At 37.8% G+C, this 24,738-nt stretch overlaps 1 protein-coding gene across 3 annotated transcripts in view; it reads left to right on the forward strand.

Annotated features, from left to right (window-relative positions):
* Nucleotides 1-24,738, forward strand: part of THSD7B (thrombospondin type 1 domain containing 7B) — a 903,223-nt gene that overhangs the window by 465,706 nt on the left and 412,779 nt on the right. For all 3 annotated transcript variants that reach the window (XM_036023677.1, XM_036023678.1, XM_028509548.2), the window contains exons 8-10: nt 10,864-11,055; nt 12,713-12,947; nt 21,021-21,136. In XM_036023677.1, the coding sequence (XP_035879570.1) occupies nt 10,864-11,055; nt 12,713-12,947; nt 21,021-21,136 (543 nt within the window). The remainder of the gene's footprint in view (nt 1-10,863; nt 11,056-12,712; nt 12,948-21,020; nt 21,137-24,738) is intronic.

A 24,738-nucleotide genomic window follows, 5' to 3' on the forward strand; every position in this document is an offset into this window, starting at 1 on the left:
TAGAGAGAGGGAAGGGGAACAGAGAGAGAGAGAGAGAGAGAGAGAAACAGAGATTTGTTATTCCACTTGTTTGTGCATTCATTGGTTGCTTCTGACCAGGGATTAAATCAGCAACCTTGATTCAGGACAATGCTCTAACCAATTGAGGTACTTGACCAAGACTTACTTCTATTTTTAATTTTTTGCACAACCTTCATAGTGGCTATGACAATTTAAATTCCCACCAGCATTGCACAAGGGTTCCCTTTTCTCCATATCCATATCAATACTTGTTATTTGTCGTCTTTTTGATAATAGTCATTCAGACAGGTACAATAGCAGTTTTTTCTAAAATCTACACATATATGACCCAGCAATAGCCTTCCTAATTATGTACCCAAAATATGTAAAAACTTATATTCCCCCAAAATTTTATTGATAATTGTGAAAATGTGGAAACATCTTAATGCTCTTCAACAGCAGAATGGATAAACACAAAATGTGCTACATCCATATGATGGAATTCTACTCAGCTGCAAAAAAGAATGATATCTCGATGCATGCACCAACGTGGATGCACCTCAGATGCACTTTTCTACAAAAGCTACATGCTGTATAATTCCATTTTTATGACATCCTGTGGGGTAAAAAAAATGAAAACTATAGACACAAAAAAGAGACCAGTGGTTTCTCTGCATTAATATTGAGGGGAAAAGGCTGACTTCAAAGGAGCAGGTAGTACAAGGAAATTTTTATGGTGACAGAACTGTTCTGTGTTATGATTCTGGTAGTGGACACAAGACTCGATGCATTTGCTAAAAACCATAGAACTTTACAACACAAAGAGTGGATTTTCTTGTATGTAAATTTAAAAAGTTGACAAATACTAAAAATAATAAATAATAATAAAACATTTTTGTGTGATAACTTTAATGAAGTTCACATCCCTTGAATCTCTTGACTTTGTCTTTCCATTTCTAGAAACATGATCTTAGGGAAGCAATCAACAATACAGTCAAGACTGTTTTTTGCAGGATTATTTATCACAGAGAAAATGAAAATATCTTAATTGCATAATTATAGTAGGTAGTTAAATAAATTAAGATATATTTCCCACTTATAGGCATTGCAACATATTTCTGAAGGTTAATTACAGAGAGAAATGAGCATTCTTTACTGATGTACTATCACTTTGCTCTATTGATTTATCCAGTTTAACTTTAAAATATTGATTTCCAAATATTTGAAAACTTCTAGACAACTTGAAGTACTTTTATACATGTTTAAGTTGGCTCAAATCCATATATATATATATATATATATATATATATATATATATATATGGAGAGAGGGGGGTAGATAAATAGACAGATGAAATGAGTAATATTATTTCTGCCTTCATAATCATTTCAATTCCTCTTTTATTTTTCAAGCTAAGACAAATGAGAATAGAACTGGCATCTTTCACACAAATCATTTTTCTATTTGGAATGTCCTTCACTCCCATTTTCACCAGTAATAAAAAGCCACATTATTATATAGATGGTGCTTTGCAATTTCTGAAGTATTAGTTTACATTAGCCTTTTTGACTCATCAGCAGACCCAGTGATATAATCAGGGGTGAGGGTAGTGGCCCTTTCTTCACTTACTCAGATCTCTGAAGTCTTAGGCTTAACAATTTTGCCAGGTCACATTTTAGTAGGTTTTTTCTTTTCTTCTTCTTCTTCTTTTTTTTAACTTGGGCATGTTTTACTTGGAAACTGTCAACCAGTTCCAAGTCTTCCTATTATCCACAGTCAAAATGGGTTTCTTTCTGTCTTCTCTCCTTTTTCATGCAACTTCATGTTATAGAATGAGATTCTTCCTTGGGTTATTCAAACACCATCCATCTATGAGCACCTACTGTAATCAAGACACTAGCTTGCAGGTCACAAAAAGATGTAGAAAATACAGTCCTGCTCTTAAGATTCTCAGAGTGCAGCAGGCAGTTATTTTTGTGAATGGTTATTTTGTCCTGTGCCAAATGGGTCACTATGTCCTATATCCTTTACTAGACTGCGGGATTCTCTTGGACATACTTTGTGTCCAGGTCTGTTTTGGTCCCCCATGAAGCCATGTCCAGTGTGTACCAATTGATCAGCACAGTAACAGCTCCATGAAGGCTGGAATTGAGTCCCCAGACTTTGGAACTAATGTCAAAACTTAATGGATGGATGTGCAGCACCTGCTCCACATGCTCTCTTTCCCCACACACATTTGCTTCTTTTTCTGGCCATCTTCTGCAAGCTTCTGCAATGAGGATCAATGAAGTGGGCTCTTGCCTCTTGTCTCATTCAGTCTTCCTAAGCTCACAACTAAGACCATTGCACTAACCCCGAGGCCTGTGCTCTACTGCATAGATACTGGTAAGCACAGTCATGCCATTTTCTACCCTCTTCCTGTCTTCTGCTGGCCCCAAGGACATGTGGATGCTTTTCCTTAAAGCACATTTTCTTTAAGACAGTTGTAGAAATCTTTTCTCATCCTAAGTTTTCTGGGTGGGTGACCATTTTATTTCTTCTCTCTTTATGATGTGGTTTTTTACTTTTTATTAAGGTTTCCTTTCTCTCTTTTTTTATTGTTGTTCAAGTACAGCTGCCTCCATTTCCTCCCAACCATTCCCCTTCACCCCAGCCATCCCGACTCCTCCCCCTTGATCCTACCCCCTTTGCCTTTATCCTTGTGTCCTTTATGCATGTTCCTTGATGACCCTTCCTCCTTTTCCCCCCATTATCCCCTCCCACCTCCCATCTGGTTACTGTCACTTTGTTCTTTATTTCAATGTCTCAGGTTCTATTTTGCTTGCTTGTTTTGTTGATTAGGTTCCACTTATAGGTGAGATCATAGGATATTTGTCTTTCACTGCCTGGCTTATTTCATTCAGCACAATGCTCTCCAGATCCATCTATGCTGTTGCAAAGGGTAGTATCTCCTTTCTTTCTGCTGCATAGTTTTCCACTGTGTAAATGTGCCATAGTTTTCTGATCCATTTGTTTGCTGGTGGGCACTTAGGTTGCTTCCAACACTTGGCTATTGTAAATTGTGCTGCTATGAACATTGGGGTGCATAGGTTCTTTTGAATTGGTGTTTCAGGATTCTTAGGGTATAATCCCAGCAGTGGAACTGCCAGGTCAAAAGGCAGTTCCAATTTTAGTTTTTTGAAGAAATTCCATACTGTTTTCCACAGTAGCTGTACCAGTCTGCATTCCCACCAACAGTGTACAAGGGTTCCCTTTTCTCCACAACCTAGTCAGCACTTGTTGATTTGTTTATGATGGCCATTCTCACCAGTGTGAATTGGTATCTCACTGTGGTTTTATTTTGCATCACTCTGATGGCTAGTGATGCTTAGCATCTTTTCATATGTCTCTGGGCACTCTGTATGTCCTGCTTGGAAAAGTGTCTATTCAGGTCCTTTGCCCATTTTTTAATTGAATTATTTGTCTTCCTTGAGTGGAGTTATGGGAGTTTTTTATGTATTATGTATTTTGGAGATCAAACCCTTGTCCAAGGTATCATTTGCAAATATATTTTCCTATATGGTTGGTTCCCTATTCATTTTTCTGATATTTAGATGTTGAAGTCAGAACACCAATCCAGATGTTACAATTCCTCATCAAATATTCTGTTCATAATGCACTGTTTATTTCTTCCAGAGTATTCATTCTGAAGAAGTATATCCTGTTACAAAGGTCATTTATTCCATTATTGTCATTCTGGGTTCATCTTCTTAAAATTATACTCTTTCTATAAAATTCTCAGGAGAAACAGAGTTTCTACACTAAGAAAATGTCTTCAGATTGTGTTTTGAGATATGTCAGTGTGGTATTTTTTCTTTAGTGTGCATTTCTGTGCCTTCTTAGACAGGACCCCTGCTCTCTTGTTGATTTCTGAGCTATCATTCACTGTGTCCAAAAGAGTTAGGATTATTCCTTGAATGCAAACAGACAGAGGAAATCAGTGCTCGAAAATGGATTCTTGAAGCTTAATTAAGAAAATAATCCCCCAAACCAGTCTCAACCACATGTAAGAGACAGGCATATGGGATAAAAGCTCTCTTCAGATATCAAGATGGGAGGAAAAGCACTCAGGGTGCAGTTTTCACATAATCCAGGATCCTACATTGGCCAGTTTCCTGGGTCAGAAAAGTAGTGCCTAGGGAGGATATGGAAAAGATGTGAGTGGATTAGGGTCCCTGCCTGCCTTTCATTCTGCAGATAAAGTGTTGGGCTGAAGAAATGAAAACTGTGGACATTTCAGATAGGTTAAAGAGAAAACAAAACAGAGAGGCCAGTGCCTCATTCCCCTGTTTGGGACTTCAGAAAGAGTCACACGGGGTTTCCTGCATCCCAACATAAAGGGAAGGGACAGGCTTCAGCAGTGAGACAGTGATGTGCTGTGTTTAGTCATAGAGTGCGCCCGAGCTCTTGGCTACCCACCCTTCCAACCTGCTCTCCCCAGGCCTGCTAATGATGTGGTGGTGACCCCGAAATCCCTGTATGTCCTGGTGTGAGATGGGGAAGTGTAGGCTGCCCCAGGAAATGGGAACTAGCTTGGAGTCAGGTCTAGATATTGTAATATTGTGCTGCACAGACTCTGTGTGACCAAGTGTTAGCTGCTGTTATTACAGCACTGTGGGCTGAGGACCTCGATGCAGCTATGCAGTTATTCAGGCTTTTGAAACAATAGCTCACAAGCCATGTAGATGCAATTTCAGCTAATTCCTGGCCTCTATAAACATGTTTAATTTGGAAAGATTGTTTTCCTGTTTTAGCTGTTATTATTTGCTACCTATTATTGTCTTTTTAACATTTGTTTTGAGTTTTCCTTCATATTCACTTTAGTATTTGTTTTTACATTGTCTCCATTTTAAATCATTGATTAAAGTTTTATTGTGTTTCTCTTTGTGAGCATCTTTGCCTGATTATTATATTATTTAATCATATATTGTACTGTTGCTGCTGAATGTCCCTATGTTCCTCTATTTGTTCTTGCACTTTGCCTTATTCTTCCATATCTCTATTCTGAGCTCTTTTTCATCTGCATATCCATTCTATTTTTGAAAGGTATTGTCCTTTCTGCCCCATCCCATGATTCATTTCCCAGGTAATCAAGGCACCCACTCCATTTCACTTACCTTTTTCAATACTAAATTTACTGAGAAACTGACAATGAATTGTAGAATATCCCTTCTTTATGGTTTGGCATCAGCTAAAAGTAATGTCATGGGAATGATACATGTGAGATTTGAACCAGGAAGCAACACAGCATAACAGAGAGAATATAGCTTTGATGTCTGACAGACAGCTTTTCCAGTTCTAGCTCAGACTCTTACTAGCTACATAACTTTGAGCAAGGTTTTGTAACCTCTCCATAATAGTAATATAGATATTTATTAAATCTCTACATTTAGTGTAATGTAGCCCAGTCTTATCCAAATATAAGATATTAATGTTATTTTAGGGCAGTTGAATTTTTTGTTATTATGAATATAATTATTTAACATCAGGTTTCTTTATTTGTCTTCTTATATGTTTAAACTACATAACCAGATAAGCATCATATATAGTGAAATTAGCAAGCAGAAATATTCATTGCACTGGTGGCATTGCATTGTTGCACATAGATAGCTTCCATCTAACCCTTAGCTTTGCTTCATATTATATTGGTTTGCAATATAAACATTTTCTTAGATGGTTAGAGTCTCAGTCCAGAAGTGGCCACAGGCTACTTACCTGTGAGGAGATAACATTTAAATTTTAAAAGTGGAATTAAGTGCATATGAATTCTAGTAAATTTGCTACATACTGTCTGTTGAAGTCTTACTCAGCTGTTGATAAGCATTTGATCAACGTTTATTGGCATTCTTTTTTGAGATTTAAGTAGGACATCAAATTTTATGATAGGTAGAGTATTTTCAATAACTTTCATTATTTTAATAGATGGTGTAATAGCATATAAAGGGAAACATCCATAAAATACTGAGAGTGCATTATTTTTGGAAGAATATGGTCATTTGAAGTTTGTACAATGACAAAATATTGGTATATTTTTCAAATCATAGTATAGATTTGTGGCTATCTGGGTTTCTCTTTCTTTTTTGTCTGTATCTTTTTTTCATTTTGGACACCTATAGTCAGAAAACTAAGAATTATAGTTGTTTGTTCTATTGTTGTAAAAGATAGATAGTAATTCACAATATTAAATTCTAGTTCTTTAGAAGTCATAAAACAACAAATACCACAGAAAATAGTATACAGCATTTGTGCGATTGTAACATTAGCTTGACGTAGAAAGCCCAAACAATGAGAGCTGTATTCATGTTAAATTTACATAATTGCTTGACCACCAGCTATAGAATGTTTGTCATTAGGCATTTAAACTTGATGTAGCATATGCATTTGAACTGGAAAAAATGTTAGGGAATCTTAAGTATATTGATATGCTCAAGAATCTTTCTCTCATCTAAGTAATTTTGCTTTTTTCCAGGAATGGTCAAGCATGAGAACAGGAGTGTAAACTATAGCACAGGGCTACTCATCTGGCCACTGTGCCACAGTTCCCAGAATCACAAACAAACAAACAAAAATTAGTGATGGATATAATCAAAAGATTTCACTCCTAGATGTATACCAGAAAAAAATGAAAACAGGTACTCAAACATGTACATGTATAAATGTGCTCATAGCAGCATAATTCACAACAGCCAAAAGATGTCCATCAACAGATGAATGGATAAAAAAATTGTGGTATGCACCTACAATGGAATATTATTTTATCATAAAATGGAATAAAGTAGTGATATATGCTATAACATAGATGAATCTTTAAAATATTATGCTTAGCAAAAGAAGCCATCACAAAACATCACAAATTATATGATTCCATTGACATGAAATATTCAAAATAATTTATTCCATAAACACAGAACATAAATTAGCTGCTAAGGAGTGAGGAGAGTGGGTAGTAGGGAGAAAGTGTGTAGTAGGTAAAGGATTTTGCTTTAGACCAATGAAAATGTTTTGAAGCTATGTAGAGGTGGTAGTTGTATAACATTGTTATTTACTGAATGCCCTTCGTGTTTACTATCAAATGGTTCATTTCATGTAGTGTGGATTCAGCATATTCAATTATTTTTAAAAAATTACTGAGTGACAAGGTTGAAGCAGCACCATATCCCATATTCTGAAAATCACAACTGGTTTAAATAAGTCTAGTCCATGAGGAGAGAATGTAGTTTGTCTTTATTGATCCCTGAGAAGTTTATGAGGGCTGGGAGTAATTTTATAGTTTTCTTGAAAGATGAATTCAATTTTCCTCTTAAATATATTCTATTTTATTACAATATTAGATGATCACTGCTAGTGAAAATGACTGTTAATGGCTATATTTCTGTGCCATGTCCTACTTTATTTTCCATGCTTGCTTGAGATTTCCAGTGGTCTCATTGATCCATCTAAGAAAATGAAAACAGGAAATGAATGCTCCTTTTATTGAGGTGGGTTCTCTCTGTGAAATGGGAAGATAATTATACCAAGGTAGATAGGCAGGTAAGGTTATTCAGGCACAAGTGCTTTATTTGGGGTTCATAAATCATTTAGATTAGCTGAACATATAAATAAAATAATATGGAAAATTATAAATAGTTTTTATATTTTGTGTGAAGCAGTCTGTGAAGCTGTTGGTAGTTATTTGTACATATGTATGAATGGTAAAGCAAGTGGTTTCCATAGCTATAGCATAAATATCTAGATTTTTCAGATGAATAAGGCCATTGAGTTTTTGTGTTATACATCTTTGCAAAGGACATTTTTAAGGTTCCTGTATATTAGGAGTCCTCCATGTGTGGGACATCTTGCTGTGTATGTTGCATAAGTGATTTATAATCCTTATTATATCCCTGGGAGGTAAATATTATTTCATTATCACAGATGAAATACCTAAGGTTCAAAGATGTTAAGTGATATACTCAGGGGGAAGGTGGTGCTAAGATTCCCCTTTGGATACCTAAGTGTGTCAGTTGAGGGCGCCCGGTGATGAAGTCCCATTGTGCAGCTTTCTTTTCTAAATAAAATTTTATATAAAATAGCTCAAGCACATATTTTGGAGTATGCTTATGACTGTTAATATGGCTCCCTCAAGGAAGGCTCTTCTCTTTGCTCTCATTTCTAAACTAGCCTGTATAAACAAGGTATCAAAATGTTGGTGGAGTACAGACATTAGGTTAACTAAAAATGTGCTTATCAGTTTAAATGAAAGTTTAGGCTTAAAAAGCATTGGGGCACCCAAAGTGAATACTAAGGCTGCTGAATGATGACTAGGGAAGATGTTAAATTTGGGTCATGGGAAACCTCAGCAACTGAGTTTAAAGAAGGAAGGAGTATAAAAAACTCTGTGTCAGTCTAAGCCATTCAGAGTTGGATATCCAATAAATCTTCCAACATGTACATTCTTTTCCTTATGCAGCTTCAGCATTAAATGTCTTCCAAATGCCTTGTATCTTTCTACCATTATACCTTTGTTGACACTTTGATGCCTGAAATACCCACCGTGATTGCCACCAACCCTCAACCTTTCTCTTTCTCCATGTTGAAAGCCTTCCACTGTCATGCTAACCCCCCAGAGGTCTACCTCTTCCCTGAATTGCTGTAGTGTTTCCTGTTCTAAGCACATATTTGTAGCTTGGCATTTACTTTTGGAGATGGTTCTAGTCTCATGTGTTTATATCTCATTTCTGTTATTACCTATGAGTTCTAGTGGGATAAATAACAGTTATTTTCACTTATACACCATCATATGCATGGGTGTACTATGTGTTCTGCAAATAATTGATAATTGTATAACTCTTGAAGGCAGGGTTTTCTCAAAGCATATTCATAAAAATATTGTTTCTGGGATGGATGCTCCTCAAAAAGGATGGCATTGGTCACATGAGGTTGAAAAACCTGCACACCATTTCCACTCTAGGAAATTTACACTGTACATTGGCATTTTCAAAACTCAGAAAAGTTCTTTTGTAATTAGACCATTTTACTAATTTAACTCAGTACCTCTCAGCCCTTCTCATTTTTATCTTTCATTCCTCAAAGTGTTCTTTGCAAGACACTGCTTTAAAGTATTTTGTATACAAATGTTGCTAATAATAATAACAAACACAGTAATTAAATTTCTACTAGATGTAATTTGGGTGTTATGTTCGGTCTGCCTCCCCCTGTACTTGGAAAAGCGCTACCCATTAGCTGTATCAGTGTGTGCGTGTGTGTGTGGATACAGAACATACAGTGTGGACTCAACCTGAAAATAGATTGAAGCTAAAAAGAGAATGATTGGAACTGGTCTTTCAGCCTGATAATCTGCTAGAATATCTATTACTTCTCATAATATGCTTGAAAAATTTTATTTGTACCTCAAGGGCAATGAGTCTGGCCTCATTTACAAATATGAATGTAGATACCAGCAGTGCACTCTCTTCTCCAGGCAGTCTTGCTTACTGCAACGTTGTATTTACTTCTTCAGAAAGGGAATATCCATCTCCCTGAAATCAGACTCAGCATGGTTAAAGGGGAAAGCAGAATTTTTGGAGTGAGAAAGTTTTAAATGGATTTCCAGCTCAGGCCTGTGTGACCCTGACCAAGTTTTCTTTCCAGAGCCACTGGCTCCTTGTCTGTAAAAGGGGATGGCTCACACCTGCCTCAGGAGTTCCCTGCAATGACAGTGCCTAGCACAAGGGAGACACTGTATAAATATTAATCCCCTTTTCAGTTCTTTTTATGTCAGATTATGACAGGAGCATTCCATAGGCACAAAGTCACACACACAGCTTCTCTCCTAGAGCTGCCACTCCATACTTTATGTTATACCTTCAAACCATAAATGCTACGACTATTGTTTGTGTCTTCTGTTTTTATAGCATGATCATGTAGGGGAATGGGGAGAATAGGAAAAGTTTAATTATTACATATAAAGAAGAATATTAATTCTAAACTAGGGAGGAAATAAATAACCAAAAAGGAGGGTTTTTTAAAAACATGGTAATCATTTGAAATAAGGAATAGTAACTTAGAAACGAACCCCTTAGTCCTAACACCTGTTAATTGTAAATACATATACACATATATATTTATAAGTATATAAATATAAATGTTATAAATATATAAATATATATTTGTTAACTATATTTATATATAAAGTAACTCATTAGCTCATTTAAATGGGTAATAGTAAATGCATTAGGAAGAATTTTGGACTGATTTCAACTTTTGTTGGAACATATTATATCATTTGGTCACAGATCCATTTTCACTATGATTTTGGATTATTTTCCACTATGAACAAACAGAATAAAAGAATAATGGTGTGATAATCTTGCTTAAGTTACACATTTGGAAGCAAAAACACATATCAGAAAATTAGATTGATAAAATTATTTTTATAGGGTAGAATAGAATGCTCAACATAAATTATGCTTTTTCAGGAAAACAGACTATTCTGACCTATACTTGCTACATGTGGTTGTCAATAATGCCCCTGTCATGTCTGTCTCGTCATCTGTGGCTGAATTGTTGCTGGAAGAAGCCCATTTTGTTCCTGTGAAGGATGACAAGTGCTCGTTTCCTGTGATATCTACCTTTCTAAATGCCAAATGATCTCCTGGCAGTTTTTCTTGACACAACTATTTTGAATGGCCAAAGAAACCATCGTATTTTGCTCTTTATTGGTTTAGACACCAGGTGAAGTCTTCTAAGCTAAATAGAAGTAATAAAGGAAGTGATGAACCTAAATGTTCCTTGGACTGGCCTCACGTGTGTGTTAACCAGCTTCTGTCTTGTTCTGGTTGATTACAGGAGAAGATGTATCAGGGAATCTCTGCCTAGTATCTTCTCCTCCTGAATGGATAGCTTGTGAAATTCCCTGCAGGATGGACTGTGTGATGAGCGAGTGGACAGAGTGGTCATCCTGCTCCCAGTCTTGTTCAAATAAAAACTCAGATGGGAAACAGACCAGGTCAAGGACTATCCTGGCATTGGCCGGAGAAGGTGAGCAAGAGTAAAGTTTTTAATGAAATCAGTTGCCCAATTATTGTTTTCCAACAGGCAATTGTGAAGGTCACGTTGTGGAAGATGCCTCATAGAGGTGATATCTACATTCCTTGAATCCAAATGAACACTTGCCTTTCCTTGTGCGTCTTTTCTCTTTAATCTTCAAGTGTATCTCTGCTGGGTTCTGGTATTTATAGGAATTGTTTTAGTTCTTTCTGTGTTATTTTTCATTATACTTTTTTAGGGAACAAAACAAAATTTGGTTGGTTCACACCCAGTTTCAGATAGCTCATGAAGTTGGGAACATAATTGGAAAATGTCTGGTAAGAAGAGTTCCAAATTAGGAATTAAGAGACATGGCTTCTTAACTGGGAACTGCTGGTGATATCAGCAAGCTACCTGATCCCTGTGCCCTGATTTTCTGATATGTCATGCTGCCATATAGGGAGAGGGGAAAGGATGAAGTCTGCAAAAATGGCTTTCAAAAACTAAAATGTGCAATGAGAAGGTAAATGGATGATATCAGAAAAAAATTAGAGGAACAGCTGTTCCTATCATTCATAGCAATGGGCTCTGTCTCCAGACAACACGCATCATTTCTCTCAGGCCTGCCCTTGGCTTTGTCTGCCTACAGCTCGGTTGGAACAGCCAGGCAGCAAGGCCACAGGCTGCAAGGAGCTCCCTTTTAAATAAGATTCTGTTCTGTGGTCCCAAGAAAAGGGGTCAGGGTCAAAATAAATGAAGATTTTTATATTCATAAAATGTAGTTGCTTCTCCTTCTTTTATATTTTTGGAAGGAGGAAAAAAGTCTATAGAATTTAATGGGGAAAAATAACAAGAATAACAAAACCAAAGTCACAAATCTTCTTGAGCATTTGACCCACTGAATAAAACATTATAGTATGGAAGAACGGGAAAAAATCAATACTTTAGACAAATACCAGTTTTTACATGGATATAAAAATATGAAAGAAAAGACAGTAATGAAATTTGATGGTCTGACTCACCCAAGAATGTGAGGATCTACATCTGTCTGGTCTCCCAGCCAGGGGATAATACATAGTCAGATACTATTTTAGAGTTTAAGGGTGGGCTTTCTCTCACCAAACTTTAGCAGAGACTTCTGGTTTTCTCAAATTGCAGTAAAATGCACTGCTTGATGGAAGGTGGGTGTTTTAAAATGTTACTCTGATAAAAAATATTGCTCTGTTAGGAAAGAGAGACCATATAGAGGCAAATGTGTGTGTGTTTGATCTAATAACTATTTGAGTTCATGGGCTATTTTATCTAACTGCTAATTTGTGTAGGCCTTGTAATATTAAATTAAAAGTGGGAGTTTATCTCAGAGAAACATGACTCAGAGGTGGGCAGTTGAATCAGTCATTTTTAAAAAGTGTAACTGACATGTTCTGCTCCCTGTTATGTAGAGAATGGCACAACATATCATCCTTAGATTGTTATTCAAGGTGAAAGAGCCATGGCCTTAAAGTGGGAGAAAGGGTGCAGTGGCCCAGGCCTTTGGGCAGCTGCAAAAAAGGCTGTTTTTCTAGACCATAAAAACAGCAAAAATAACAAATATAACATCAATAACAGCAACGACATGTTAATAAAAGTAACAACAGCTATGTATTCTTTTTTATTCTGATTTTTGCAGGTGGAAAACCATGCCCCCCCAGTCAGGCCCTGCAAGAACACCGCACATGCAATGACCATTCCTGCATGCAACTCTACTGGGAGACATTGCCTTGGGGCCCCTGTTCAGAAGACACGTCGATTACTGCCCTCAATGCAACAGTTGGATGGAATGGAGAAGCCACATGTGGTGTAGGAATTCAGACACGGAAAGTCTTTTGTGTCAAGAGTCATGTGGGACAAGTGATGTCCAAAAGGTATTATCAATAATTTAGTGAAAGTGCATAGGATTTTTGCGTAGTGGAGTGATTTTAGTCAAAATCATTTTTCAAGCACTGAGTATGTCTCAGTTTGTGCTGGAGCAATATATTTTTGTTTTGTTTTGTTTGACTCTTAAAATTAAAAAAAAATATGTCCTAATAAAAGTAAATACTTTACTAAGTTATAATATGTACATTAGTATATAAGAGTAAATAAGACCCACAAATATGGAATCAATTTGGGTAATCAAATTTTCTAGAGCTGATCTTGGTATTTTTCACTCTTCCTTAAGTCACATAAAGACTAGGTCCAAATGAAGTTAGTTTATGAACTTTGAAAATATAAGGTTGTGCCCTGGCCTGTGTGTCTCAGTTGGTTGGTGTCACACAAACCCAAAGACTGAGGGTTTGATTCCTGCTCAGGGCACATGCCTAGGTTGTAAGTGTGGTCCCTGATCAGGGTACATACAAAAGGCAACCAATTGATGTTTCTCCCCTTCTCTTTTTTCCTCCCTTCCCCTCTCTTTAAAATCAATAAACTTGCCCTTGGGTGAGGATAAAAATAAGAAAATATAGGGTTGTGCTGTATTCTTTTTTAAGTCCCATTATCTTTTCTGCAGTGAGCAATAAATCCATACAGCCATTTTGAACAGACGAATCCATGCCCTTGGGCAGGTTTACAATCTCATGCACACTATGTACAGGAAGACGTAATTTAAACAAAAAGAAAGGAACAGGATATTTTGGACATGGAGACTCAGATATCTCTGATATAGATATCAAAAAGGATCAGTAATAATTGTGAGTGATGGAGGAAAAGCAGTAATTGAGGGGAGAGCTCAGCTGTGGGAGTGTCATCTCTAGACCAAATTAGGAGACATAACTCAATTCCTCAAGTCCACGTGGGAAGGCTGTGGAGAAATGTAAGGGCCTATGCAGTATACAGAGGCTGGGAAACTTTTCCATCCATAGAGATTTCCATGTGGCCGTGTGTGAACTAGTCCCTTCTTTGTGGTGAAACACCCCACCCAGCCACAGGAGTGGTGAGTCGCCAGGATGGTCTGGTGCCACCTAGGCAATTTAGAGATGTTCCCAGGAATTTTCAAGATGGGAAAATGAAACCCTCTTTTTTCTGTACTGGTTGCCCTAAGTATGTGGATTGAGAGTTGTCATAGCTATTGTTAGGCCTAATGGCAAAAGCTGGAGGCAGAATAAAGCTGATGTTCAGAAAGAAGCAGAAATTGAAGCAGAACAAATCCTGGCAGCATCAAGCCCTTGGTTGCATCCCCCCTAATTATACCTCTGCCTTTCCTGGCAACCTAGGCAATACATTTGCTCTTCTGCCTAATTCAAGCCAATTTGTATTGCTGCCATGGGCAACGCAGACACCTGATTAATTTCATCCTGGGGCACTGTGATGACGGGCTCTGGGCCTGAGCCACACTGCCATGGAAACCACACTTAACTGTGTGTAAGGAAAGTCACAGAAGCTCAGTTAAGGGAAATGAAGTGCTGATGACAGAAAGAGTGCAGACTGGCCAGATGCTGCCGGTGTTGGAGCATCTGATGAGCAGCTGGCTCTGCAAATATAAGTGGAAATAACTATGACTTGAAGTAAAGCACAGTCAGGAAGACCTCACCTGCCTTTCTTCCTAATGGTAGCTTCCGAAGGGCTAGGATTGGATGTTCTACATTGTAAGAACCCTAGACTTTAGCACAGTGTCTGGCAGAAATTTAGTGTTACATAAACGTTTTAGAATGTATGAATTAAGTTGACCTATGTGTAGGAAAGTAACAGGGTTTGCCAAGGATTGGACATGAATTACAGAAAACTGAGAGTAGATATTTATTCTTTGCTTCAAAAATATATTTTATCTACCATAATACATTTTGGCAAAGAGGACTGCCATGAAGACTAATGAATAACAGATCATACCTATGACCTTCTGCTCTTATTAACTCATAAATGTGATTTCTGTTTAACATCCAATGCTACATTGCTTGTGATGTTTTTTTGGAACATCAAACTAGGCAGTTGTGTAGCTTAACGTGCCTAGTATTTATAACACCATGTGGACTGATGGAGCCAATGGGAGTTATAACCAAACATGCATATTGATGTTTTCATATCACCTAATTCCTGGGGTTATGGCAAAATTTTAAATGGCTTAAAAAGGTATTATGTAAAAGAACTTTTTATCTTGGAAAGGATTTCAGCATTGATAATGTTATTTTTATGATGTAAATGTTCAACTGCTTAAAAAAGATACATGAAATATTAGCTTTAATATATAAATAAAAATAAATAAGTCCTAGATATAGGAATAAGCCTTGCATGATATGCAAGTATATTGTTTATAGTGATGAGAAAATTTAGCATACTTGAAGTCTGATCTTCTACCTTTGAAAAAAAACCCTTAGTTCTGAATTACAACAAGAAAAATCCACTTGATGGGAATGCAGTTTGTTTATTTCTTAGCACAAAAGGGCATTGGAATTGAGACTGACACCTATCAAATAAATTATCATCACAATTTAAAGGCGAGTTGGACCTGAAAAGTTAGATTATATGTTCAAATAGTCCTCTTTTTCCTCCTCTATCCTCATAATAACTTTGAATGACAGTTTTTTATTAAAGTCTGAGCACATCAGCTTACTCCACTGTTACTTTAATAATATTTTATGATCCCAAAATCACAAGACCAAAAGTTTAGAGTTAAAAGCATAATTCACAAATGAATATGCATTTCTTTGAAAATTTACATAAGTGGGACTAAACTATTATGATTATGGTGGATAACTTCCAGGTTTGCTCAGTTTTTCAACACAGAAAAGTGAATTTCACAGATGTTTTCCCTAACACACACACAGATATTACTAATCACTTTTTGCACTGTTAATGAGGCTGGAGACTTAACCTAATTTTAATTCTCACTGTACATCTCCAAACAATTCTACTAAACACAAGGAGCCTCCATTGACTTTAGTCAAGTTAATTAAAATTCTTAAGGTTAATGAGATTAATTGGGCTAAGAAAATAATACCTATTGTCCAGTGAAGCACATTGTGAGATAGTGAGATTACCAGTAGTAAAAAATATTCTTTTCTCTGCCCTTTCAAAACCTGTGTATTTTTGTTCTTTTTCATGTGAAAGCCATTACAATGAAAAAGATCCACAGCCATTTGTCAAATCCTTGTTGTGGGGGTGGGGCAATCAAAAAAGGAAAGGAGAAGAAAACATCCTGAAAAAGAGTGGCCTTCAGGTGGAATGAAAGAAACATGTCTCCATGGGATGGATGGGCTAACCTAATGTGTTTTATCTCAAAACTCATTGTACCAGGATGCACAGAACTCCTTGCGAGTTCTTGCTTCTGGGCTGGTGTTTGTTTTCCACGCAACTGTGTAGGTGAGAATGTTCCCATTGTATGAGTAATAGAACTGATCATATCAGAAAATGAGAACTAGCTAGGGCACAACTGAAACAGATTGTGAGAGCTTGTTGGTATATTTTGGGGGCTTTGTTTGGTTTGTTTCACCATTCAGTACTTTTTTTCCAGCTGCATTGTAGAAAAATAATAACAAAGATTAAAAACACACAACTCAAAGCCTTCCAAAGATCCTGATAAGGCACTTTCTGCCTTTAATGTATAAACACCTGGCATTTTGTGAGATACAGAAATATGAAGCTCCAGTTAAACATTTACTGTTTCAAAAGTTGTCAGGTTTGCCCCCTTCACTGAGTGAGATGGAAAGTCAGTTCCTGGTAGGAGGACTGCTTGAGAAGATGCAGCACTGTGTCTGCATCTTGCTTATGGAGACACACTGAAAAATGCCAGGTCTTTTTTAAATTAAATTTATTGAAGTGACATTGGTTAATAGGATCATATATGTTTCAAGTGTATCTTTTTATGATACATGATTTGTATATTGCATTGTGTGCCCACCATCCAAAGTCAAATCATCTTCTGTCACCAAATATTTGGCCCCTCCTTGCCCTCTGCTAACTACTCCCCTGCCCCTTCCCTCTGGTGACCACCACATTGTTGTCTGTGTCTCCAAGTTTCAGTTTTATATTCTACATATAAGTGAAATCATATGGTTCTTAGCTTTCTTCTGACTGACTTATTTTGCTTAGCATAATATTCTGAAGCTCCATCCAGGTTGTCACAAATGGCAGTATTTCATTTCTTCTTGTCTGCATCTTGATTGTGGAGAGAAACTGAAAAATAACAGGTCTTTGTAGCTCAATTTAATGCAACTCAGCACAGTGTTTATAGTGTTTATAAGTGAATTTAGCCTACAGGGTGACCAAGAGACAATCATTGTAGAATACTGCAATATAAGTCCAGGAAAATAACATGTGTTCAAATGAAATGCTTTGATCCTTTTATCAAGAGCACTGCCAATCTGGGATCAGAGTGTTTGTTACATGAAAGTTGGAAGTATAAATTATGACAAAAGACCAGGGGTCACACTTTGTTTACTAACTAAAAAGTGAATCCATGTTCCCTTGCATTTTAAGGCTTCAATTTCATTTTGGAAATGGTTGGATAAGTGATGTGTGCACCAGCCCACAGTGTCCCTGGCATTATGGATGGGATACGGGACAAATTCACAGGGACTACTGAGTCCTGTGGAGGAAAAGGGGCAGGCCACTCTTTACAGGGGAGAGCACCGCATGCCCTTGCATAGACAGGCTTTTATTGGGGATTTTGCATGGAAATACAGGTACAGCTTATTAATCATTGTCAGGCAGTAAGGATCAAATGGTAGATAGCATACAAAGAACTATTAGGGCTCATTCTGAGTCAGTGTCTATCAGCTAAAAGGCTACAAAACTTTGGGAAACAAACTCATTTCCTGCCCACACCTTTATCATTTAATTAAGAACATTCTTAGCAAAGCAGGTTTCACAGGATTTTACATGTCCTTTCTCAGGCCTGATTACCCAGGGAGCCCGTCCTTTCCAGCACAGGGTTGCACCGCCCTCTGTCATTGTTTCAGGCTTCAGTCAGGCAGAGGAGGCAAGATAGCCAGGAAATTAGGAGACTTCTCACACGCAGAATGAGGACTCAGGCTTTGTCAAAGCCAAGGGACAAGGGTCCATCACCTCCTTTCTCCATAGCCCCCCTAGTCCTTCCCTGGGGCCTCCATGTGATCATGCCTGTCTTAGATCATTCCACCCTTGGGGCTCACCCGTATTAGCTAACTGATCAAACATTGGGGCCCAGTTATGGAAAAAGGAGCAGAAGCAGCGCTCCTGCCAGGGAGATAAGCTTTGTCTCCTTAGTGGCTTATGGTCCGAAGGTCGCTCACTCAGCCTTAGCCATGGGGGCGGGGGAGTGGGGGGATGGTTACAGCTCCCGAAACCAGGCAGGGTAGCTCTCAACAGATAAGTTTGTCTAATATCCCTAGTGATTTATTTGTTTTCAGGCTCCAATAGCATAGAACACTATTCAACCATTCACTTTCTGATATTTGCAATGCATGAATATATGGCATTTCTAAGATACGGTATAAGATAAAATTCTACTATGAAAGCATTCAAAGTTAGTATATGTACTTTTCATGCACACCTGTGCACATTTGCACACACACACACACACACAAACAGCAGCACAAAAGATGTTAAAAGACTTTTTTTTAGTCAGTGACAATAAAACCTTATAGTTTTAGAAGCAGAGGACACAGAAGTTGCTAATGGTCAAAGAGAATATTTTTAAAGACTAAGGGGACATTTATGAATATTGGAAATGTGCCAATCCTTGAAGCGGTAGACAACATGTAAATAGAAGGGAAGAGAAAGTTGAATACGTGAAGAAAAGGCTGTCCTTTTTGGAAGAAGAAATGAACAAAAAAGACAGTTTTACCTACAAGGGAATATTGGCTCCTATGAGACCAGAAATCACATTCCAGGAGAGCCCTCAGTGTGTGGCCCCTATAAAAGCACTGTAACCTGAGCTTGACCTTTGCCACTGAGGGGATGATGCCATTACTTATGGACTTGGTGGAAGAACACAGAGAGAAGGGGGGCCAGCCATATTGTGGAGAGTTGACACTGGGCTCAGTGAGTATGCACTGTGAGTGATACTGACAAAGTGTAAATAAAGTAGACAACTAACTGAAGTGAACAAAGGCCCTGCAGTGTTAGCCGCCCTCTCCAGAAAGTCTAAAGCGAGCAGCACAAGCATTTCTAAGCTCTGCTGTGAATGTATGAGGGAGTGAGTACTAGGTGAGTGTGGGCCTTCCCACCCCACTGAGTACACAGAAAGTTGGCTTGGGTTGTACATTCATTTCCAGCAATAGCAGTTCAATTTAATTTTAGTGGATATCAAAGTGTGAATAAAGAACTTGGGAATGACTTTAGTGTTTTTTTGCTATTTCGACTGAAGTCTGACATAAATTTTCCTTAACAGCATTGCTTATTTAAATAGCACTATATCCTCATAAAGACACTTTAAGAACACTCTTTTTTCTTTCTATTGTTATGTTCATCAAACTATTTGATAGACAGGTTTTTGTGTGTATTAAGTATGATTAATAATATCACTACTAATTAATTGAGCAAATCTTTTTCTGTGAGTGTATATATATTTTCAATTTTTATCAGCGTATGTTCTGTTCCATAGTAGAATTAAAATAATACATTTTTTTTTGTTGCGGATGAAAAACAACTGATGATGGGAAGCAACCAGCCACCAACCATCTCCTACTCTGCTTAGTATCCCACATCCCAAATACAAGCACTTCTTCACACTTGCTGTGGTTTGCTTCCCCCATCTCCTTTACTTTGACTGGGTAAACCTTCACATGGTTCACAAATATTAACACTATACAAGGAGATATATAATAACAACAATAAAAAGCCTTAACCCACCCCTGTTCTCATGAACCCCCCCTCCCTTGCCTCCTGCTCTGCCATTGGCTCCTGCTTTATTAGTTTCTTATCTATCCACTGTGTCTCATACCAATATGAACCAGCCTGATTATATATTGTTGTCTGTCCTCCCTTTCTGAGGTTTAGCTCCTAATGCTACATGATATATTTTCACACATCATTTATAGATCCATCTCAATTGAAAACGTGCATTAATTGATTCCTCTTATGAAAGCAATGAATCTAGCCCATTTACATTAATTCCTCCCTTGACTCCCCACATTGTTGACTCTGTTTGTTATTTTTATGTGTGGGTTGGCTTTCTGACCCCTGCCTTGTTAGACAAGAGCATCCAAGCCTCCGCTTTATTTTCTTCCCCTAAGGCCCCCAGTCCTTTGCCCACTGGATCTTCACCTTATGGTGGCAAGAATAAGTGCATTCTGTTCCACAGCCCAACTCAGTATCTGTGTTTTCTCTGTGTATTGCTTGTAAAGATTTAAAACTAGGAGAATGTTTTAATTTTTACAACTGCATAAATCGGTAGGGTCTAAGATCAGTCAGATATTTCTCCCTTCTTGGATGACCTGTTTTTCTTCTTCTCCCCCAAACATTATCATCTCTTGCTTTTTCTTAGTATTTGAAATTTGGACAATCTCTGTGTTTGCATGTTCTAAAGAGACACCTGACAATTATTTAACCATTGTAAAATTCTGTTAATAATCAAAGATGTGTAATATAGTTAAGTGGTATTCAGTGATTTTTCTTTCCCAATGTATCCATATATTGCATCATATTTTCTTCACCCTTTTGAAGGATATCGCTGATCTAATATATTGCATTGCACTTTTCAAAAAATATATGCTCATTCTGAAAAAAATTAAATGTTGTTTGAACTGATACTAATGAGGAGATACTTTCTTGACATTGTCTTTAGTTAGTTTCAGGGATTGTTCTTTTCCTGGTCTAGGGAAAAAGTGTTTTGGTGTCTGGGACTAGGGATCTGAAGCCTACTTCTGCTCTGCCTCTGGGTATGAGCCCTTGGGCAAGTATCCGCACCTTTCTGAGTCTGTCTTACCTCATGTAGTTAACGAAAAAAAACCGAGATGATGTGTTATGTTCTGAAACCCTATGGTTCTATGTTAAAGCACCTACTTTCCCCAGCAAGCATTGATATGATCTCTTCACATTGACAGATGTCCAGATTCTACTCGGCCAGAAACAACTCGCTCTTGTCTCCTCCCATGTAAAAAAGACTGTGTTGTGACAGCTTTCAGTGAGTGGACACCCTGCCCGAGGCTGTGCCAATCAGGTAGGTGGATGCTGTTTTCTTAGTGCTTCATTTCCTAACCACTTCATTGTTTTCCCAACTGCTGCATGAGTGAGAGACTGGAATGTGAGTCCCCTTCTTTTTCATTGGCAAGCCATCCTGGGGACAAGGTTTGTAAAATTTGTAAATGAAGTCTTGGATTTCCAGATCTATCAGAACTAGTCAGGGAAAATGTAGTCAGGTGCCCTGTGCCATAATTTCACTGGCGTGCACTGCAGGATGACTCATCTTCTGTTAATCCTGTTGTAGCATTTTGAGACAGCTACATGTGGTTCCTTATAAACCATCATCACCATCATAATTTCTTTGTTGTTCATGTATGCTTGGAGCCTGACCAGGTATTTTCATTGGAATATAGGGCTTGAAGCACAATGCTTATGTCACTGATAAATATAAACTTGCGGACAATAGTTTTGAAAGCACTGAACAGATACCAAAATTGGCAGTACAAGATTTGCATTTCTTTACTTTTAATGGCTATGTTTTATACATCTGAGTGTGTTTACTGGGCTGTGATCCAGGAAATTTCATACCAACCCCTAATAAACACACAGGAGCACTTTGGTAAAAGACCCCCTTTCTTAGAACAGGTATATCCTCCCATGATTATGACAGTTCCCTGATGAGCTAGTCCACATGGAGACATAAATACTCCCCAGCCCCAAAGCTCCATTTAAGCCTAAGTCCAGGAGTTAATACTTTAGTTCCTCTTCCTTAGTCTCACACCTTAGCTTTAGTTCTATAGATCTTACTACTGTCATAGTAAGAAAAGAGGCCCATTCAAGAAAAGGAAGGATAGAAAGAATATTAACCTTAGTGCCCAGAGTAGAGGAAACTGGGCCTCACCCACACATACAAGGCTTTCTCTTGCTTACCATGTCCTCCCAAGCGAGGCATGGCCCTCGCTATCACTGCAGTAGCCTCCCAGATAAAGGGGCAAGGGAGTGTTGCTCTGCAGCTCTGCAAAGAGAGAATCCCTCACAGATACTGAGATCATTAACATGTTTCTTTGCAAAATTCCAGGCCTGTGAATGTAGGGTCCTCCAAAAGTACTCTGATTGTCACATATTTTCATGGGAGTGACATGAAAAAATGGCCAACATTGATATATTTTCTGACTGCCATTTCAGGCCACCTCTCAGTGATTGGCAAAAGTATAGTGACAGCTGTTGAATATTATCATCATCAGAGTCTGAGTCTGCAGTGGCAGGGTATCTGCACAAAATATTTATAATGTGCGACTTCATCTTCTTAATGGTCCTTTGTCACAGCATTAATAAAGCAGCATCCAATGAGCTTTGCTTATGGATAGAATCAGAAAAAAATAGAGTAAATGCAAAAGAGCTTTGAAAATACAGTAAAATAAATTTATCTGACATTTTAAGGGGTAGAAACAACAAACTCCGCTACAAATTCTCCAGGACTTATTTTTGTGAATGAAGTTTAGAAGGAAGTGAACTGAATGAATAGAGTTTCTTTAGAGTAGTCAAGGGAATGTCATTTCCAGACAGAGTGAGACAGAAAAACTGTAATCTATATTTTGAACCATTTGAAACGCAACATCTACAAAACTGGCTTTTGGAATAATTTTAATAATAATGAACCTAAAAACATTCCAACTCTTAAAAATAAATACAGGAAAAATTCACAAAGAAATAATCTGTGATGATGGAACTTTATTGAGGTTCAGCTACTTCTTTTAGTTTCTTCCCCATGAAAGATTATCATAAATCTTTTGTTAAATGGTTATAAGAAAGAAAAGACTGCATTGCAAAGAATACCCTACTGGCAGCCAGATATTGGTGGTGGAGTTGCCCAGGTCCCCTGACACTCAGGAGGTGTATTAATTAGTTTTGCTGAGCCAGTGCACCCTTGCAGCCAGAGATTTCTTCAGCTACTGCTATTGCATGTATTTACAGTCAAGAAAATTCCCTGTGCTGCCTGAGAGTGTTCTCCTAGCACTGTCTAATGATGGAGAATGTGAAATAATTGCTTTTGCAGCAATTTGAAATTTTACTCCATTTCCCCAAAACTCACTTAGTTATTTAAATGTTGGCATTGAAATGAAAATAGTTCCAAGCCTCTGTGGTCTACTTTTTGTCTCCAATTTTTCAAGTCTAGATAATACTTTTCAGTCTGGCACCAAAGGGACCTGATGCAGCAAAGATTCAATTTTCAGATTTCTTCTAGCTTTCCACTTTAATTCCATCTATCCTCATGTTTAGTTATATTTTGGGACCAGTACAAAGGTGGGCAAAAGTAGATTTGCAGTTGTGAGTACACAAAACAGAGTTTATTCTTGTGTTATTATTTATTCTATCATATATTTTTCCATATGGACAACTGTAAACCTACTTTTTCCCACCTCTGTATATTATTAAGTAACCATGGGTTGTTTGGAGACTGGGGGCCCATAAGAAGGAGGAGATTATTGGAGGAAATGGTACCTCTAACCTTATGGTTCTCAATTGATTGCCTCTGAATTGCTTAGAGGCATTATTAAAATGCATATTTTCAATTCCATGGCCAGAAATTTTGATTCAGTAACTATGGGGTATTTCTTAAAAGTTTGAGTTATAGGAAGCTGCTGCTAAATGGTGATATATTCCCCACTTGTGATTAAAAAAAAAAGGACCATAGATACATGAGCAAAAACTGCCTGAAATCTGGATATGTGGTGTGTTTCTTCAGCTTCTTGAATGCTTTCTGTTCTTTGGCGCTCACATGCTGTAAGTGTGCTGGCTAAGAATATAGATGATATAGGCAGATTGACAGGGTTGAATTCCAAAGTTTGCTCTGTGAAGGTCAGCACAGTATACAACCTTTCTCTGCCTTAGTTTCCTCATCTGTAAAGCACCTAAATATGAGGAAAGCAATTAGAACAATACTTTGCATGGAGCAGGCACAGGGCAAGCATTTCTCTAGTCTTCCAAGCCTTTTCACCTGCTGTGTGTGAGGACCTGCTGTAACAGCCTTTCCTCAGTAGTGCTGCTCTCATCTCCGAAACTGCATTAGACCGTGCCCACATCCACTTCACTAAGTAGATAATCCCACAGCATCCCCCATGTTTCCTTCATGACGCTCCCTTACTTTTCTTTCCTTGTTAACATTGCCCTTGCTGATTGTAAGACTATGAATTCAGGGACAAATTCTGTTGTTTTCACTGCTGGACCCTCTAACCCCAGCATAATATGGGGCTAGTTGTCACTCAGTAAATATTTTTTTGAATGGGTAGATGTCCTGTGAAGAGAGAGACAGGTGTGGTTTTGAATCTAGGCAGTGGATTCTCTGTCCTTAAGAGTGTCCTTCAAAAGATCCTTTGAGAAATAGTGTTCCAAAGCAGTACTTACCAAACTTAACTGATTATGCAAGTCCACTGAGGGTCTTATGAAAATATAGTCTAAGTCAGTTGACCTGGACAGATGATGAAATTATATCTTTTTACAAGCTCCCAGATGATACCTGCATGTAATTTAGTGTGCGTGGGGGGTGGGGGTCATTAGAGGGGAGAGGGGAGGGAATTTAGGAGGAAAAGGGGAAGGGTTTATAGCAACAAGTATAAAGGACACATGGACAAGAACTAG

This window comes from Phyllostomus discolor, chromosome 4 (genome assembly GCF_004126475.2).
Source record: "Phyllostomus discolor isolate MPI-MPIP mPhyDis1 chromosome 4, mPhyDis1.pri.v3, whole genome shotgun sequence".
Taxonomy (NCBI): domain Eukaryota; kingdom Metazoa; phylum Chordata; class Mammalia; order Chiroptera; family Phyllostomidae; genus Phyllostomus; species Phyllostomus discolor.